We start from the raw sequence: 20,675 nt of genomic DNA, 5'->3' as shown, positions 1-20,675 counted from the left end.
CAGTAAAAAGAATCATTGTGTTCTTTGAGGGGGAGCTGAAAACAGATTTCCTCCATTTTAGATAAACAAAGACAAGACATGATTATTCTGCCTATGAGCCACTCTTCAACGTTCACCCAGGAACAGCAGCTCAGGAGGAGTCATTGAATCCTGTTGAGACCGACTGGGACCTGGGACTCTTTGCTGCAGTGCTGGCACCTGGACACACCTCTCCTCCAGCAGCAAAATACAAAGAAACTATAAGGGACTAAAAATAACTGCGTGCATGCGCAGTTGGGGCAAATTCTGGACAAAAGATACAGAGACCAAAAAAACGCAACTGCCACTTCTGAAGAGCCCAGAGCAAAAACTGGGTGTTGGGAGCAAAAGCAGGGTACTGCGCATGCCCCCTGCACACAACACCACCTAAGGGGCGGGCAGAACATCTAAGCCACCCCTACCCTCACTCCATATAAGGAACAGGCTCACCCCCCTTCAGGGAGCGGGCAAGCAAGGGAACCTGTTTGTTCTCGCTCCCCCCGCTGCCGCAGAGGGGCCGCAATAAAGCATTGCCTGAATTTCTTGTCTGGCCTCTAGTCAATTTCTATTGACTGGGGAAGCCGAGAACCCTGGTGGATATCACCGTCATGCCGCAGAGTTGTATAACTGGGAAGAACAAACATGAACGCATGCTCTGGCCAGGCAGGTGAAGTGAAAAAGAGAAAGCAAGCCAGGCGTGAGATGTAGGAGGTGGCGACTGGGTGAGCAATTTGTAAATCACGGCAACTGAGTTTTAAAAATTCAGGGAGGGCCGAGCAAAACATAGCTGCAAGGCGCACACCTACCAGTGGGTGACCTCTGCTTTTCCAAACCTTCGCCTCTCTCTCTCTCCTTAAGTCCTTGAAACTCAGGCTATTTAAGGCTCACTGAAAGACAACGGTTTTCTAAGACAGATCAGTAGTTTCTCAGCAGGCAGTCTCCTATGAACACCGCTTCAGACGAGTTCCTCTTGAGCCGGAGAGGATCATCAGCCGAACATCTGGTCCTAGTAGCCCCCAACAGCTGCACCCACGTTCAGTTCAAGCATCGTCCATATGGGTGTCATCAACCTCCAAATTGACCCTCAGGGTCTGGATGTGAGAGGAGACTGCTAAGTGGTGGGGAAGGAGTTCACAGGGGGTAAATTGAGAGGAAACTCCCATCTGTTTGTGGACCACAGGCTTCTGCGGACCCAGCTGCGTGTGACCAGCCCTGAGAACGGTGCAGGCAGACCAGCTTAAGTCCTGAGGTTCACCGTGGGTGTCCACAAGCCCAGCAAACATTGTATGTGATCACCACTGCAGCAAAGTGAGCCCAAGGACAGGGGAACCCAAAAGGGGAACCCAGACGGCAGATGGCAGGAATTGCGAGGGTTATTATGGGTATTGTGTTAGGCAAAAAAAAAAAAAAAAAAAAAAAAAAGACAACAGTAAATGTATAGTCTCTCTTATACTTGAAATGTAAAAATCTACCACCTGATTTTCTTACTATTTTTTTATTGTGGTAAAATACATATAACATAAGATTTACCATTTTAACCGTTTTAAAGTGTACAGTTCCATAGCTTTAATTACATTTGCAATGTATACAGTCATCATCACTACTTCCAGAACTTTTTCATCACCCCAAACAGAAACTCTGAACCCCTTAAGCAGTAACTCCCTATTCCCTGGAAACCCTTAATTTACTTTTGTCTGTATGGGCTTGCTTACTGGGGACATTTCATATGAATGGAATCATATAATTTGGGGTCTCTTCTGATTTTTGAGAAGCTCACCTTTATAAAATTTCCCTATTTAGTTCTCACTTGAGAGTGAAGACCCATGGGGTTGGGGTAAGCTGGATGAGAAGCAGTATGTGTGTCTTAGGTTGGGTTCTTCCAGAATCCTAACCCTAACTGAGACAAGGATGGGGTGCAGTTAGCTTATTTGGGAGGTGATCTCAGAAACGGTGGTAGGAGGTTAGGGAAGTGAGACAGGGAAGGGAAGTGTGGCCCTGAGCAGGTCACCACCATGGGCATCTTGGGCTCAGTCCTACTAGGGACCTCTGGGGGATGGCAAAGGACACATCTCAGAATTGTCTCCCAAGGGGTGAGGGAGGTGGGCTGCTCTTCATCCACCAACTCCCACCAACAGTTGATAAGGGCTACCCTGGGGCTGTGACGACCCCATATTTCAGACCAGCCCTGGAAAAAGGAAGCCAAATTTACTCTCTCCAACAGCCCACCCAGGAGGAGCCCTGCAGGTTACATCTTCTGTGAGGTCCTCTCACTGCCTTGGTTCAGCCAATAGACGGCACTCAGCTACACTCTGCCCACCATATTACTTTTCCTGGGCTGTTGGATCTCGAGCACAATGATGGGAGGTAGATTCCAGTGGCCCATTCCTGAAGGTTGAGTTGTTCCTGATATGGTTTTCATCCTGCCTCAAAGTCTGGTTGTCCAGCCTTCCATTTAATTCTGTGAGTTCCTTAATATCTTCTTTATAGGTGTGTTAAGTATGCTGCAGGTAGTTTCTACTGTTTTTGACCAGGAACACTGTCTGATATGGTAGGCAAAGGTAGGTGTCTCCAATAGCATTCAGTAACTTCAAGCATGATAACCAACAGTTCAAATTCCTAGATTCTAACATCAGGGAATACAATGAAACTCAGGGATGTTTTGTGAAAGTTCCAAAATAATCTCTTAATTCCTGTAATTTTAGAACTGAAATAACTGAAGATCAAACTCAGAGTTGCATCCCATGGATTTTTTTAATGACAAGGTCAGTTGAATATACGGCCTCACCAGGGATCATGTGTAAGGTGAAGCATTAATCAGAAAAGAATGAGGTCCTGGGCTTCCCTGTGGCGCAGCGGTTAAGAATTCGCCTGCCGATGCAGGGGACGTGGGTTCGAGCCCTGGTCCGGGAAGATCCCACATGCCACGGAGCAACTAAGCCTGTGCGCTAGACCTACTGAGCCTGCACGCTAGAGCCTGCAAGCCACAACTACTGAGCCCGTGCACCTAGAGCCCGTGCTCGGCAACAAGAGAAGCCACCGCAATGAGAAGCCCACGCGCTGCAACGAAGAGTAGCCCCTGCTCACCGCAACTAGAGAAAGCCCGCGCATGGCAACAAAGACCCAATGCAGCCAAAAATAAATAAATTAAATTAAATTTAAAAAGTTTAAAAATAAAAAAATAGAGAAAAGAACGAGGTCCTGACAATTGCAGTAGGGATAGTTGGGTGAGTTTAGAAGATGCAAAGCACTCAGAATGTCCAAATACCCCTGAAATAGCACTCGGCTGTAGTACTGTCATGATGGCAGCCAACACAATATACGGCTCTGAGAATATACTCAGAATACTCATAACGTTAATTATGCTGGATATTTTGTCTCATACCCCTGATATAGCCAAGGGCTGAGCATGTGACCTATGTTAAGGCTATTTGTACTCTGTTCTGGAACTTTGTTTCTTGAATGGAGGGACACAAAAATAGTTAGGACTTTATGAATTCCAGACTGGTGGCCCCCAACAGTCAAGTGGTTTTTGTCCTATATGGTCAGTCTTCCAGACAATTCTATGAGTATGCAGGCATCCTTCCAATAAATTCTCTTTTGTTTATACCAGCTAGAATTGGTTTCTGTTGCTTGTGACCAAAGAGCCTAACTTTAACCCTCCTTTACACTCTATCCTTCCAGCACTGTCTTTACATTGCTGCAGGTAAGTTTACAGGGCCTCTCCATGATCTGGGCTTGCTTATCGTGAAAGATTCCCTAGGCCAGGCCTCTCAGTATTATTTTTTGATCTTTTCCTATCAATCAAGAACAGTGTCTTTAATTTTTTTATCCACTTGGCAAATACCCACTGAGCTCTTACTGTGTGCCAGACACTGCAAGGTGCTTTGAGGAGCAGTCATCAAATGCTGAACTAGCCCCTATATGCCCCACAACTGTAGGAAAGGTGACTCGTGTGCAGAACTAGTGATAGGTTGATCATGATCATGTCATAGGGGATGCAGATAAATGTGTGCAGGTGAGAGGAGAGATGTTACTTCCGGTTGTAAAGGGTCAGGAAAAAGTCCCTAAAGGAGTTGGCATATGTAGTGGATCTTGAAGCAGTCAGGGTGACAGCAGTGATGGCAGTGAGGCAGGTGTGCTTGACGGAGGGAAGAGTGTGAGACCCGACAGACTCTTCCCTCCAAGTGTGAGCGAGGGGGAAGATGCAATGCAGGGGCGTGTTCTAGCGTGGGGTATGCAAAGGAAAATAGCAGGAAATAATGTTACACAGGTCGTGGGGGCCTTGAGAATCAGATTAGGAACTTGGACTTTATTTTGTAACTTTAAAGAGGGAACCAGTGCAATTTTCTGAGCAACAGAGCGGCATAATTAGTTAGATGAGTCTCATTAGGTGTAAACTGAGTGAATCACTGATCCATAGACCAATCTGGAGCTTTTTCCGGAACCAAAGCTCTCTTCCAGGAACATTGAAGTTAACGATGGATGGAATTTCTGGGCACTAGGCATGAGATACTTTATGCAAATGCACAGTGCCTGACCCATAGTAGGTACTTGATGGCAATTCATTTCCAAACATTTCTTTCTAATTATCTTGGGGAAGCTTTTAAAAACAAACGACCACCTTCTTTGCTAACAGTCACCTTCTTAACCCAGTATGATTTGGGTGTCCTTATGAAAAGGGGAAACTTGGACAGGCACACACAGGGGACAGTGCCAAGTGACAATGGAAATAGAGGTTGGGGCAACGCAGCTGCAAGATGTAGAAAGCCTGGGATCGCCAGTGACTCCAGCAGCTATAAGGGACAGGCCTGGAACAGATTCTCCCCTACAAACGTGGGAGAGTAAGGCCCTGCTGACCCCTTGATTTTGGATTTCTAGACTCCAGAATTGCAAGATAATAAACGTCTATTGTTTTAAGCCACCCAGTTTGTGGTACTTTGTTATAACAGTCCTGGGAAACTAATATGCTAGTCTCTCCTCCTTCCTTCCAGCCCTGGTGCCCTTCCTCCCATTCAAGTCTCTCCTGAGCACTGGGTTCTAGCCCTCCCAGCTTCTCAGAGATCTCACTCCTTGAAGTAGCCCCCTGACCCTCGGTATTTTCTTTTTTTAAAATAATTTTTATTGGAGTATAGTTGCTTTACAACGTTGTGTTAGTTTCTGCTGTACAGTAAAGTGAATCAGCTATGTGTATATATATATATATGTATATATCCCCTCTTTTCCCCTTTTCCCCCTTTGGTATCCATACATTTGTTCTCTACATCTGTGTCTCTATTTGTGCTTTAAAAATAAGTTCATCTATATAGTTTTTCTAGATTCCACATATAAACGATATTATACGTTATTTGTTTTCCTCTTTCTGACTTCGCTCTGTATGACAGTCTCTAGGTCCATCCACATCTCCGCAAATTGCACAATTTCGTTATTTTTTACGGCTAACATTTTATTGTATATATGTACCACATCTTCTTTATCCATTCTTCTGTTGATGGACGTTTAGGTTGCTTCCATGTCCTGGCTATTGTAAATAGTGCTGCAATGAACATTGGGCTGCATGTATCTTTTTGAATTATGGTTTTCTCTGGGTATATGCCCAGGAGTGGGATTGCTGTGACCCTCTGTATTTTCAACTTTCCCTCTCTCCTGACTCTTCCTCTACATCAAATTGTTTCACCCTCTCTCATCTGGAAAGTCTCCCTTAGCCTTCTTCCCTTTATCCATGGCCTTCTTTTACACTTTATTTCAGAATGATACTTCTAAAAAGAGAAGTTGACACCTGTGTCCTTCTCCTCACCCCATCCATTTTTTGAACGACTTGAATTCAGTGTTGTATCCATCTCCAAAATCCTTCTCGTGAGAGTCCTTAATGGTGTCTGGTTGCCAGGCCCCACTGCTGCCTTTCTGGACCTCACTGGACATTGGACACTGTTGATCAATCTCCTAGAAATGCTCTTCTATTTTGACTTATATGAACTCTTTTGGTTTTCTTCTTACCCCTCAGAGTACTATTTTTTTTTTTTGGACGTTTGCAAGTTTCCCTTCCCCTACTCAACATCAATACATTTTGTGATCTCTCTAAAAGTCCTCCAAAGTCTAGGCAGGGCTGCTCACAGATTTGGATTCTGGGGCTCCAAATCAGAGAAGGTAGTCTTAATCAAGATGGCCAGCAGAGGGAAAAGACCAGTGAAGTAAGCCTAAGTCTTCTAGGTCCTTAGAAGACAGTCTGAAGGACAGTAGGGCAGATGAGGAGAGACAGGACTGGTAGGTAGGTGAGACGGTACAACCCCAAGGTCATGAGCCAGTGATTCCTTTGTCTCTCTAGCCACAGTGCTGGTCACTAAGTAATTGTTGAATCAATGCATATTGCTTGTTACACAAAGTCAATAGGCAAGTGAGGCAGGTACTCAGTGATGACCAAAGATGAGGCAGAAAAGGCCACAGCTCTCCTTTCGTGGCCATCAGTACCATAGTGTAAGGGTAGACTCAGGTGGCTTAAATAGATGTTACAAGCAGATATTGCTGGGATTCTGTCCTTAACTCTCCCCTCACCAACACACAGACACGCACAGACACAGACACACACACACACGGACCAATCTGCACTCTTGTGGCTTTACCCATCACCTATGACCGGCTGTCCCCAACTGTGGCCCTCAATGTCAACATCTGGTTGACATTTCCTCACTGGAAAAGGCGTTCCGCAGACAAATAAGCTTGGACAACATGAATAAAGAAGATGTCTTTGTTGCAGGATATCTTGGAAACTTAATATGCTACAGTGCCTTGAGGGTCTCCAAGATGGGGGTGTAGTCTAGGATACAGAATACAGTATTCCCAAACTCACTTACTCAGTCTCCCTTTGTAAGGCACAGGAAATAATATTTTGTGAAAAACTTTAATTCCAGCCCAGCCTTCTTCTCCTGTGATTTGCTCCATACATCTAACTGTGTAGATTTCTCCCGTATAATGTTTTGCAGGAACCTCAAAGTAGACACGTTGGAAACCAGCCTCCTTGTTCTTCGGTGCTTTCCTTCAGCCATTCCCATGGAACTGTCCTCCTCCCAGTTACCAGAGACCTGGAACTAGCATCCTTTACTTCTGCTTTCCTCTCCTGTCTGTGTCTATTTTAATCACTGGCTTCACTAATTTAATCTGATTAATAGGTTTCGATTCTTTCTCCTTTGCCTCTCACCTGGTGGCTTCCTAAGTGGTGTTCCTGCCTCCAGACTTACCTTTCTCAAATCTATTTTCCAAACCTGTGTCTCAATGATCTTTCTAGAACACAGAGCAAGTCCCCAGTTACACCCAAGACGCCTCCGCAACTCTTCGCTGCTTCTGGGCTGACGTATCTGCTCACGCCCCTTAGCGCGGTCCCCCTGCCGTGTCCCATCACAGGCAAACCTCTCCAGCCTCTCCCCTCCTCATGCATACTTCAGCTGTTCTGAACTACATATAATTCCCTCCTGCAGGAGGCCTCAGTGTTCTTCATTCATCCCTTGACTGTTCCTTCATCCATGTAATCCTTTCCTGTCTCTCAACATGCAGCTCAGGGGGCTGGGAAGTCTTTGTGGTTGGCATTCCAACCCTGGTCAGGTCTAGTGCCACTTCACCACGCTCGTCCCTATTGCTAACTCTATGCAGTAATGACTGCGTAACATTACTCATTTCTGGCTCCAGATAGACTTTGAACCCCTGGAGATCAGCGACCTTGTCCTAAGTTACCTGTGTGGTCTGCATGCTGGCACTTAGGAGGAACTCAGCCAATGATACCTGTAACTGCTCTGCAACTCCATGGTGTTACCAAGCCGAGGACTTCCGAGCAGACAGATAGCCATTGGTCTTTCAGATGCCTGGCTCTCACCTTCTGAAATCTGGTCTTTTGCATTGTATTGATACATAGGGAAACGGATGGTGATTTTACTGAGCTAAGAGGATGTGGATATTTCCCACAGGTTGGCCCAGCTGAAAGTTGTTAACAGCCGGAGGAATCTGTTAGTCTACTCAGACCAGACCTGGGCTCCCACTCGTGAGTATTGCCAACAAATGTGTCACTTCCCATTTCCTTAAAAAGCTCCCAAACTCGGGCACAGTTTATAGTCTTGCTTCACTTCTGCTGGAGGAGTTCACTACGGCAGATTCAAGCTGGGGAAATTGCTAACTTGTGTTAAGGTGAAGAAAATCGTTCTGATGTATTTAAACTCAGGAACTGCATCTTCAGGAATCTGAATTGTGATGTATGCCTCTCAATTCAATTCAACAAGCTTTTAGTAAGCACCCATTCTTCACCATGTGCTCAGCCCAACCCCTGGTGGGAGATGGGTGACCAGAAAGGGGTGAGATGTGGTGTCCGCCCTCTGAAGCTTGCTATCTAATAAGGAGGCCTACAGGGTGAACTACTACACACAATGGAGGCCAGGGGAGTGCAGAGAGAGGAAAGTTCTGCAAATGGAAACAACCCATCTGAAGGTTCTGCATGGTACAAGGTACTGTGTAGGGGAGTTAGGGATAAAGGGACTCTTTTAAACCTGTTAACGACCAGGATCCTTGGTCTTCCCCAATCAGTAGAAATTGACTAGAGGCCAGACAAGAAATTCAGGCAAGGCTTTACTGGGGCCCCTGCTGCAGCGGGGGGAGTGAGAACAAACAACAGGTTCCCTTGCTTGCTCACTAGCTGAGGGGGGGCAAGCTTGTTTTTTATATGGAGTGAGGGTAGGGGTGTGTCCAGGGGTCGGGCCAGGGGGTGGCTTAGGTGTTCTGCGACCCCTTAGGTGGTGGTGTGTGCAGGGCACATGCACAGAACCCTGCTTTTGCTCCCGACACCCAGTTATGCTCCAGGCTCTTCAGAAGTGGCAGTAGGGTTTTATTTATTTATTTTTTTTGGTCTCTTTGTATCTTTTGTCCAGAATTTGCCCCAACTGTGCATGCACGCAGTTACTTTTAGTCCTGTACAATTTCTTTGTATTTTGTTGCTCGGGGAGAGGTGTGTCCATGTGCAAGCACTGCAGCACTGCAGCACTGCAGCAAAAGGTCCCAGGTCCCAGCAAAGGGTCCCAGGTCCCAGCCTATCTCAAACTCATCTCAAGGGCACAGCTAGTGGCAAGAGAGCAGACCAGAGAAAGTGAGCATTTTAACATTTTATCCATCTCAGGGGTGTGGTCCCCCTTAGAATCTCAGGGTGTAATGCAGAGCTTAAGATTGGATTCAGGGGCAGTAATTATATGAAGCTTATGTGCCACCCCCCAACCCCGCTATCTCAAGCTCCTCTTCCTACAGCTCCCATTCAGATGGCCCATACAATACCATCCTTTTCTGCTGATGTATCATGTCTGCAGTGCTTGGAATATGGTTCTTTCGAAGATATAGAGCCAGCCGCTGGCAGCAGCAAACGGCCCCTCCCCAGGGTACTGTGAAATGTGGTTACATATTTGTTGAGACAATATATTACCCATTGTCCTTAACTGCACCCAGAGACATGCAAACCCGTCCCCAACAGGCTTATTTTTCTGTTAAACAAGACAGCAGTGAAACATGATATAAAGCAGAAGAGGATCTCCCTTCTTTGTCTAAATGGCTTCAGAAAGTGATTGTTGGGGAGCTTTTCCTGAACCCCCAAGGAAGAGATGGACTTGACCTTCAGAGGCCTTAGCATGAAGATCCATGTTGACACCTTGGTCTCATACATAATTCAAATTAAAACACCACAGAGGGGCCTCCCTGGTGGCGCAGTGGTTGAGAGTCCGCCTGCCAATGCAGGGAACACGGGTTCGTGCCCCGGTCCGGGAAGATCCCACATGCCGCGGAGCGGCTGGGCCCGTGAGCCACGGCCGCTGAGCCTGCGCGTCCGGAGCCTGTGCTCCGCAACGGGAGAGGCCACAACAGTGAGAGGCCCGCGTACTGCAAAAAAAAAAACCAAAAAACCACCACAGAACCATAAAAGCTGTGAGAGAAAGTCCCCCAAAATTCTGATTTTTCCTGTTATGATAATTTAAAGTTCCTTTTTGGAAATATCCATATTCTTTAAAAAATTGTTTTCTCCATTTGTTTTACATCTCTGCCTTGCCCATCTGCTTAGTAGCCCTCGTGGGAAACCCAGTCCTGTGAGTGTGCTGACATCGTGCCTATAGCAGAGGGAGCGCTTAACTCTTCTCTCAGGAAGGACCCACCTCTGTGTCTGCTGGAGCAGACAGTGAGCCCATCCACTTCTGGAACTGTGTTTCTTCAGAATGGGTGCTGGGGGCAGGGCCTGGCTCGTGGTAGGGGTTGGGGGAGACTGTTGAGCGAGTGTCTTTTGCTTTATAGTCTTAACAGCCTAGGCAAGTGGATACCTCAGCCCCCAAGGCTAATGGAAAGGGAAGATGAGTTCGGATTCTGGAGGGCTGGAGCCTGGGAGCATCGTCTGGGCTGTAAGCGGCCCTTGGAGAGAAATCAAGGTTTATTAGATAATGATTTGAGGTTGATTTTGACCTATCCCTGGCTGGCACGGCCATCTCTGTGTGTGTGTGTGTGTGTGTGTGTGTGTGTGTGTGTGTGTGTTGTAGGGGTGCTCCGGTGGGTGGGGTGTAAGGACAGAAGGTGCTGTGTGATCATGGACATCTTGTTTCCGGGTGAATGGACCATTCAGAGCGGCACCCAGCAGCTGGAAGTTCTGGGGTCAGGGCTCAGCATCCTGGTCCCCACCCAGCCTAACAGTTATCAGCTGGGGATGCCAGGCAAGGGAATGGAGGTATCATTTGTATTGGACTCAGAAAAGAAGGTGAGGGTCAGGGAAAGACTCTGACCTGGTGGACATAGGATGTCCAGGGCCCTCCTCAGGTGCTAAATCTTTGGCCACAAGAGTAAGTCTATGTCCTCCTCTCAGGTGGAACTGTGGTTCCTGATCCTAACGTACCCTAGCTTCTAGGAGAAGCTCAAGACTCCACATGAGTAGCCCCTGGAGAGTAAAACTGATGGGTCAAAGGCAAGGTCATGTGATTAGAGCATACTCTTAGGGGCAGAGTGTTCACAGAGAAGATTTTTTTTTTTTTTTTTTTTTGCGGTACGCGGGCCTCTCACTGTTGTGGCCTCTCCCGTTGCGGAGCACAGGCTCCAGATGTGCAGGCTCAGTGGCCATGGCTCACGGCCCAGCCGCTCTGCAGCATGTGGGATCTTCCCGGACCGGGCACGAACCCGTGTCCCCTGAATTGTCAGGCGGACTCTCAACCACTGCGCCACCAGGGAAGCCCCACAGAGAAGACTTTTAAATTCTATTTCTTCTTAGATTGTTTCACTCTCATTTGCCAATGCCCAGTGTTCTTGCTCTCTCATTTGCTATCAGAGACAAAAAGGGGGCAAATGTCATATCCCATGCCCTAGTAGAGATGTCTGCAATAGGAGGTCAGGGTCTCCAACAGACCAGGGAAGACAGATGCTGATAAAAGCTACAACTCTGGTGACAGAGTCTTGCCCCGTGTAGAAAGTCTGGAGCCCAAGGAATTTTAAAGGCAGCTATTTTCAGTGGTGGCCTGTAAATGCACATCTTAAATAGCAGATCTTGCATATGACCCAACACTGAATCTATTAAAATGGCAACTGCAGGCTTATTGCTAAAACCTTTACTGATGCTGCTTTGGCTTTAAAAAAAAGAAAAAGAAAAAAAGCCTTGTGTGGTAGCCACAGTGCAGAATTCCAGTCCCATATCAGTAACATCTGCTGATTCTGCCTTCTGAGCAAAGTACTCTACCCCCACCCCCACCCCCCGGAGGCTACAGTGGAGAAAAGGAAGCATGCAGGTTGGGAGGCCATGTGACCTCAAATGCCATAGAATGCACTTCACCCCTGCTGGCAAGCATGGAGAAAGCCTCCAAGGGGACCCATTGCTCTGCCATTTTGTAGCCTTACTGCACTGCTTCTAATGACTGAATTTCCCAGCGGGTCTGTATGAGTCATAGCTCCCGAGGTGAGGTGCCCACCAACTCTGCGACACTCCTGGCTGTGGGAACAGCTGTCAGAGACACTGTCCAACCGGGTGTCTGGAAGATGATTTATAATATGTACTTGAGCAGTCTGGTGATATTTTATGAATCATAATGTCAGATAATCTAACGGTAATGTATTTGCGATAGGGCTCAAAATTTTCAATTTTTAAATAAACATTTTAGGGGTTGACTTTGGGTTCCTTTTTAAAAAAAAAATAACATTATTCTCTAGGGAATTTCTTCTGTTTTATTTCTTTTTTAACCAAAATGGCAATTGTAATCTATGCACCTAAGGAATTCCAAGCAGATCTCATTCCACAGAGACAGGGACTATTATTCTTGTTTTGGATCTGAGGGGAAAACAATGAATATTTCAAATGGCATATCTGTAGGTAATCAATGAGTAAGATTTTTGATTGTTTGTTTTTCACATTTTTAAGATGTCTCCTGCATGCTTTGAATTGCAAAGTCTCTTCGCAAATGCTGTCGCCTTTAACTTCATCGTCAAAACATTTCCGTGCAATAGATATTATCTTTATTTTATGGATGAGGAAATCAGCTAGGAAGTTTCAGAAAGAGGCAGCTTTCCTTTTTTCTCTTTCCTACCAGCATATTCTTTCATGTATTTCTTCATCCATTCCTTTGACTGGCCATCATCTCTGAGTGTCTGTCTTCTATGCTCCCAGCCTTGAGTTAAACATCGGGAATGGAATCCAGAAGCAAAAACATAGTGTTTGCCTTTGAGGACTTCCTCACCTGATGGAGAAGTCAGATGGCCAATCAAGAATGTCAGTTTAATATGCCAAGATAATTGAGAATAATTTTTTAATTTAAAACTGTTATTCAGTACACATTCGTTGAGCACTTATATAAGTGTAATTCCATAAGAGACGCTAGAGAGATAAAGGTGAATAAGACATGGACCCCTTTGTTAAGTATCCCAGTCTAGACCGTGAGGGGCGTAGAGGGGCAATACATCTTCTACTGCAAACTCATGTGTGCAAGAAATATACCTCTGTGTCCACGAGTCAACTTAGTTCTGTTTTGGCTCATGTTGTGGGAGAGCCGAGGAAACTTAACCTCAGGCAAGGGTATTTAACAATGAGAGAGTCTTCTAGATAGGCCAGGGGCAGAGGAATGGCCAAAAAGAAGGAAGTGTGGAAAGTCTCAGAAGAGTGGGAGCCACGGGTCCAGAGAATTGCAGATGTCTCTGCAGCAGTATATGCAGAGGCAGAGCTGGAGTAGGGGTGGGAGGAGATGGGGAGGAAGCAGCCGACAGTGTCAGAAACACAGAGAATCCAAGAAGAGGGGGCCAGAAAATGTCCTCAGATTTGTTAGTAACAGACCACTGGTGGCTTTAGGTCTATAACAATGTCTGCCCAGAAACTTTCATCACAGCTTCTCCACGGCCCCCATTGTACCTGTGAAGGTACATCGAAAATAGAGATTCACTCCCCCTACACCTAGGGCTGACAGACATACCTGTGCCTGAATCTGGGTGGAACTCTACTAATCGCCGAGTCGGTGGAGCTGGGTCAAGGGAGCCCCATCAGGATTCCCATGGAAGTCCTGGGCTATGCAACATGATGCCAAGGCCACCTGAAGGCTCATGGAAAGATGGTACCCAGCTGCCTCCTGTATCCTTCTCTTGATTCAGTGACCAGGGATTGGGCCACCTAGAAAACTGCCCATGGCCCGCCTGATATATGAAGTGTTCCGGCTCTTGTTTCCTCATGGGCTGCCCACTACTTCTGCTTTATTGACAGCAAACTCCCAGAAAAGAAACCCTGTGGTAAGTAGGAAAGGAAGTGACACATCATATCCCAGGAAGTGCAATTCCTGAGAGAGTGGGAAACCTCTGAACGCAGTCAGTGTATGCTAGGAACAGGAATTTCAAAGTTCCCCCAGTCCATGATATTAGAGAAATGGCATCCAGGGTAGAAGTTTCACTAGAGTTCCAGTAGATAGACGTTGTCTGGAATCTGGGAACTACACTGGGATCTGCGCATGTCCATTTATCTTCGACTGTAATCTAAGAAAGGCATTTGGCTATTTCACAAGGAGACAGAAAGTCAGATCAAGGGCAGTCTTCCCACCTTGTTTGCTTACAACCATCTTCTTTGCTAACAATCATATCTTGCCTGTCCCACTCCTTCAGCAAACGGGTACCTACTTCATCTCAGGGACTCTGTTCCTGGAATACAGAGATGAGCAGGATACAGTTCTGCCATGGAGGAGCCCACAGCCTAGTGAGGGGGATGACAAAGGAAGAGATGAACACACTAGAGCATGACAGTGCCACATGGGTGGAAGCCCTGGGCTCTGTGGAATCCCCGAGGAATCCCCACACATGTGGAATCATGCGTCCCAGCTTGGATGCAGGCAGGGATGTGATAGTAGGAGATCAAGGACAGCTTCCTAGGGTAGTGAGTGAACTGAATCTTGGAAAAATATGATTTGATCCAGAGAAGAAGTCAGAGAATCAGAGACATGGAAGTGAGAGGGACCCGGTATCTCATCACAGCTGAAATTTGAGAAGTATTCTGGAGACTGGTTGGAAATGAGGCTCTGCTTTGATTGAAGGGAATGTAGGATGCCTTGTTAAGGTCCCAGAAGTTCCCTGAATGCAGTCGGGTCCTTTTCTTTCCTCTGAGATCCTGCTTGACTTGAACCAGTGTCCACCCTCTCTAGCTTAGCCCAAATTCCCATCAATATAGCCCTGGCTCTAAGAAAACCTGTCTTAACTTGCACAGATTCTTAATTTTTGCTGCATTGTGGACTCCTACAGCAGTCTCATGAGGCTATGGACTTTTTTTTTTTTTTTTTGGAGATGTGAGAGTATTTTCTAAACTTTTTATTTCGAAATAATTTTAGATTTACAGAAGGTTTGCAAAGGTAGTAAATAATTCATGTATGCCCTTCCCAGATTCCCCTACTGTTAACATCTTACATAGCCATGGTATAGATATCAAACTAAGAAATTAACAATGCTACATTACTATGAACTAAACTCCAGATTTTACTCAGATTTCATCAGTTTTCCACTAATGGTTTTTTTGTTCCTGGATCCAGTCCAGGATACCACATGGCATTTAGTGGAATCAAGTTTTTTGTTTTTTGCTTGTTTTTGTTTTCACTTTAGCTTCCCAGGGCATAGTAACATGGTCGGGGTTTAAAAAAATTATTTTATTAAAAAATTTTTTTCTTATTGACATATAGTTGATTTACAATGTTGCGTTAGCTTCTGCTGTGCAGCAAATTGATTCAGTTATGCATATGCATACATTCTTTTTTATATTCTTTTCCATTATGGGTTTATCACAGGATATTGACTATAGTTCCCTGTGCTATACAGGAGGACCTTGTTGTTTACCCATCCTATATGTAATAGTTTACATCTGCTAATGGCAAACTCCCAATCCATCCCTCCCCACCTCCCCTTCCCTCTTGGCAACCGCCAGCCTGCTCTATGTCTGTGAGTCTGTTTCTGTTTCATAGATAAGCTGATTTGTGTCATCTTTTAGATAGTGGAATCAAGTTTTTAAATGCATAAAATAAAATACAAAGGACTACAAAGTTAACCAAATGCATTAATATATAATTATAGAAATACTAAAAATGATATGAAGAATATGAGATATAGTCATTTTGTGCTTCTTTATTAACCCATTAAATAACGAGGAAACATGTTTAAAATTCAGGAAAGTTAAAGTTAAGTTTTATTTTTTAAAGACATAATGAACTGGTTGTGGCTTAGCTTGAATTGAACGTTTTATCCTGGGATAATCTTTGACTCACGTCTTTCTCATATTAATCAACCAGCAATTGCAGATAGAGGGAATGCTGGAAAGCCACATAGGTAACTGGGTCATCCCCTGGGAGTGACCAGATCGCACAACCTCATCATTTTGTGGCTGAACTTCTACCAGGTGCAGGCGTGCTCAATCATTGGTCGGCTGTGGCCTTTGCAGGCAGGAAGACTGAGATCCAAGGGAGAGTTTAATATCCACCTTAATTTCAAAGTAGAGGGAGTGTAATTTATATTTCTAAATATCTATGACAACTGATTTGCCTTATAAAGTATTTGTGATTTCTACTGGGGACAAAATTACAGGTATTGATAATGAGACTTGTAACCTACATTTAAAATGGAATTAAATGCTAAATTTAAGCTGGAGGTAAGTGAAAATAAAGATATAATTTTTTTTCCCAACCAAGTTCACAGATCCCTTGAATTCTTTCCACAGAGTTCCAGGCTATAGAAACTCCTGGAAGGTAAATTAGGTAGCCCCGAGGTTAGAGTAAATCCACACTATGTTTTGTGAAGCTACAATAAAAAGTAATTTGAGGGCTTCCCTGGTGGCGCAGTGGTTGCGCGTCCGCCTGCCGATGCAGGGGAACCGGGTTCGTGCCCCGGTCTAGGAGGATCCCGCGTGCCACGGAGCGGCTGGGCCCGTGGGCCATGGCCGCTGGGCCTGCGCGTCCGGGGCCTGTGCTCCGCAATGGGAGAGGCCGCAGCAGAGGGAGGCCCGCATACCACAAAAAAAAAAAAAAAAAAGTAATTTTAATCAACATTTTAAAACATGGAGGATTCATATAAATACCCAAATTTGAGCTTCTCTTGAAAAATTAGAGATCTTGCATCACTGGGCTTGCATCACAGCATGGCAGCAGCCAGCTGGGGCTGGTAGAGGCCAATCCTGGATTCGGATAGGATGTGGGAAGTCTAGTCTGCCTCAGTCCCCACCGCTGAGCCGAGGGTCAGTTGTCCTTAACCATCCTTCTTTCACTGTGAAGGTTTTCTAACGCTTGCCTCATTTATTTACTTTACTCATTTATTTATTGTTTGGTCCCTATGGGCTCTTATCTTAGAGTTTGGAAAATAAGAAGAAGCTCCCAAGCCCTGAAACATCTTATACATCAGGTCCAGAACTGGGTGCTTTACTTAGGGTATCTCACTGAGTTAAGAAACCTGGGTCCCACCCTTGACTACATCACTAATTGTCCTTTTGACCATAGGCAAGTCATTTATCACTTCTGGGCCTCATTTTTTCCCATTTGAAAAAGAGAGATTCTGATTTGATGGTTTCTAAGGTCCTTTCCACCCCTCACATTCTTCCAATACAAATTCTCTACTCCCAGGGGCCACGTCTCACTCCAGGACATAGCTGGTCATGGCACCAAGCACAACACCTGAAACTCAGTTGTTCAATAACTAAGTGATGGATAAATAATCACATTACATTACAAAAGATTAGAGGTGTTGGGAAGGTGTATTTTTTATTTTAATTAATTAATTAATTTATTTATTTATTTATTTTGGCTGCATTGGGCCTTCGTTGCTGCACGTGGGCTTCCTCTAGTTGCGGCGAGCCGGGGCTACTCTTCGTTGTGGTGCGGTGTGTGGGCTTCTCACTGTGGTGGCGTCTCTTGTTGCAGAGCACAGGCTCTAGGCGTGCGGGCTTCAGTAGTTGTGGCTCACAGGCTCTAGAGCACAGGCTCAGTAGTTGTGGCGCATGGGCTCAGTTGCTCCGTGGCATGTAGGATCTTCCCAGACCAGGGCTCGAACCTATGTCCCCTGCATTGGCAGGTGGATTCTTTTTTTTTTTTCTTTTATATTTTATTTTATTTATTTTTTATTTATTTATTTTTGGCTGCATTGGGTCTTCGTTGCTGTGCACGGGCTTTCTCTAGTTGCAGCGAGTGGGGGCTACTCTTCATTGTGGTGAGTGGGCTTCTCATTACTCTTCGTTGCGGTGTGCGGGCTTCTCATTGTGTGGCTTCTCTTGTTGCGGAGCACAGGCTCTAGGCGCGTGGGCCCCAGTAGTTGTGGCACACGGGCTCAGTAGTTGTGGCTCACAGGCTCTAGAGCGCAGGCTCAGTAGTTGTGGCGCATGGGCTTAGTTGCTCTGCAGCATGTGAGATCTTCCCGGACCAGGGCTCAAACCCGTGTCCCCTGCATTGGCAGGTGGATTCTTAACCATTGCGCCACCAGGGAAGCCCAAGGTGTTTTTTGTTTTTTTTTTTCCAGTACGCGGGCCTCTCACTGCTGTGGCCTCTCCCGTCGCGGAGCACAGGCTCCGGACGCGCACGCGTCCCCTGCATCGGCAGGCGGACTCCCAACCACTGCGCCACCAGGGAAACCCCCAAGGTGTATTTTTTAAAGTAAAGTTTTAAGAAGGAAGGGAACTCAAAAATATTTTTGAGTACCTGCTATATTCCAGGTCCTGTGCTAAGTAATTTAAGTCCATTATCTTGTCTCAGTGTGAATGTGAAAGCACCAGCCCCAGTAGCTGTATCTGGTTCCCATAAAGCCTTGGAGGTTTGTTAATTTTTGTCTTTCTGTATCCCTTCCCCTTTCGTTGTGGAATGGTTGATTCTGTCAGAAATTATACCCCATCTCCTTCCCCACCCCCACCATCACCAAGGGATAGACATGTGACCCAAGTGATGCCATTTAGACTCTTGCCTGGGAATAAGAAGACTGACACAAGGAAAGCAAGCTTCCTAGTATTCTTGCAAAAAAATTCCTATTAAATTAGAATCAATTCTGTTGCTTGAAGTCAAAGGATCCTGACAGGTAAGTATGGAAAAGTACACAAAACTGTGATAAAGGTTTTTATCCACCTCTGTTCCCTAAAGGAGCAAATGGATTTTTCCATATTCTTTTACCTTAATGCACTTGGGGGTAACATGAAAAGAGGCAACTTAGGGTACGGCTATGTCCCAGTACCAGAGGGGAGAAAGCAGCTGGTGTGTGTGTTTGGACTCTGCTTATACAGGATGTATAACTGATTTCTGCCCCTGCCAACGGGCCAGATGATCTATCCACCTCCCTACAGTCCTAAAGGAACAAACAAAAGCATTCCTGAGAGTTCCACATAATCAATTGCTTTTTGGAACTTATTCTCATACCACTCTCTCTTTCTTCAAGCTGTCATTTCTTTGGCCTTAGGAATAAGAAAAACCAAGTGTTAGAGTTATATGTACGAGGGCTTCTGAGTTTAAGGACGGAATTGCTCTCCGTGTTTCCTGCTGAGCTGCCCTGCTCTTAAAATAAGGTCTTTTGGAGAGGGCATGGCAGGCACAGGAGTGCCTTAATGGTTTTGTCAGTAAGAGCAGCTAAGAGTTAACAAATTCTGTCCACATCTGTAAGAGATCTGAAAAGACATTCTTGCCCTGGAAGAAAGAATTTGAACAGTATTTTTCAATTTTGAGGGAAGATAGTAATAAGACTTTTTTTTTTCCCTTCGCTTGATAAATGCTGTTTCTTTCTCTGCTTCTTATACTGTATAATTCAAATGTTGCTGGAGGAACATCCAAGACAAAAACCTTTGCATGGAGACGTGGGTGTATACTTTCTTCCCACAACAAACATGCTCATTTGCTTATAAGATATAATTTTTCTGGGCTTCCCTGGTGGCACAGTGGTTAAGAATCCGCCTGCCAATACAGGGGACATGGGTTCGAGCCCTGGTCCAGGAAGATCCCACATGCCATGGAGCAACTAAACCTGTACACCACAACTACTTAGCCTGCACTTTAGAGCCCACGAGCCACAACTACTGAAGCCCATGCGCCTAGAGCCTGTGCTCTACAACAACAGAAGCCACCGCAATGAGAAGCCCATGCACTGCAACGAAGAGTAGCCTCCACTCGCTGCAACTAGAGAAAGCCCGTGCTCAGCAAGGAAGACCCAACACAGCCAAAAATAAATAAATAATAAATTTTTTTTTAAAGGTATAATTTTTCCTAAATATGTAGCAAAGCTTGAAAAAGGGAGAGAAGTCCCTAGGTTCTAGGAATGAAGAAGGAGGTCACTTGAGCAGAGGCAGTGGAAGCCCTAAGGGGTAGGGGTACCAGATATAGGTACCGAGGGTTCTAATATTTACACTGGGACAAAACCTGTGGTTTGGGCATGTTTGAGGCAGTAAACTGTATAAAGAACCTGAACATGCTAGGATAACTCTATAAAAAGAAGCAATAGAAATTCTATCCACTAGCCCAGAGAAACTGCAGGGGAGCTTGCTACATACCTAGGGCTCTGAGTAGAAACTGAAGTCCCAAGCCTATACCTTACATGGTATAGGTTATGGGTTTTTACTAGCCACCAGATGTGTAAACTGTAAGCATCAAGGATGGACAGAATTCCTGGGTCTCCAACAAAATAAAATATCCTTCTGTAAGATACTTCCAAAACTATGGCATATGGGACATCTCAGGGAAAAAAACAATATCTAGTAAATATGAGCTCACAATAATAAACTACAAACTGCATAAGGAATTGGATCACTGTGAGATAAAGCAGATACAACAAAAAATAGGATTTTCACCCAAACAATTAGAAATATTAAAACCATTTGAGACCACAAAATAAATTTGTTTAAAGTGATTAAAATAATGGAAGAACTAAACAATACATTTAAAAGTATATAGGAAAAAATAGAACCTACATAGATAAAATATATATATAGTCATTAAATTTACAGTCATTTAACTGAAAAACACAATGGATCAGTTAAATAGCAGTTTAAACAGAGCTAAAGAAAGAATTAGTAAACTGGAAGATAGATCTGAGAAACCCACCTAGAGTATAGCACAGAGTTTAGAGATAGAAAATATGAGACATAAAAGAAAGAAAGAGAAGATTCATGTGTATTTAATAGGAGTTCCAGAAAGGGTAGGCAGAGAACATATTTGCAA

At 45.0% G+C, this 20,675-nt stretch overlaps 1 protein-coding gene across 9 annotated transcripts in view; it reads left to right on the top strand.

The window, feature by feature from the left end:
• Nucleotides 1-20,675, top strand: part of MTHFS (methenyltetrahydrofolate synthetase) — a 324,398-nt gene that overhangs the window by 266,102 nt on the left and 37,621 nt on the right. For 3 of the 9 annotated variants that reach the window (XM_028496394.2, XM_028496395.2, XM_055087882.1), the window contains exon 5: nucleotides 7,971-8,044. The exons of 2 other annotated variants lie outside the window; for them this stretch is intronic. In XM_028496394.2, coding sequence (XP_028352195.1) covers nucleotides 7,971-8,044 — 74 coding nt within the window. 4 more of the 9 variants (XM_055087881.1, XM_055087880.1, XR_008618540.1 and 1 more) reach the window with 4 other exon arrangements.

Source organism: Physeter macrocephalus, chromosome 11, assembly GCF_002837175.3.
Source record: "Physeter macrocephalus isolate SW-GA chromosome 11, ASM283717v5, whole genome shotgun sequence".
NCBI classification, from domain to species: domain Eukaryota; kingdom Metazoa; phylum Chordata; class Mammalia; order Artiodactyla; family Physeteridae; genus Physeter; species Physeter macrocephalus.
The sequence above is the reverse complement of the archived record's forward strand: the minus strand, read 5'-3'. Positions and strand labels throughout refer to the sequence as shown.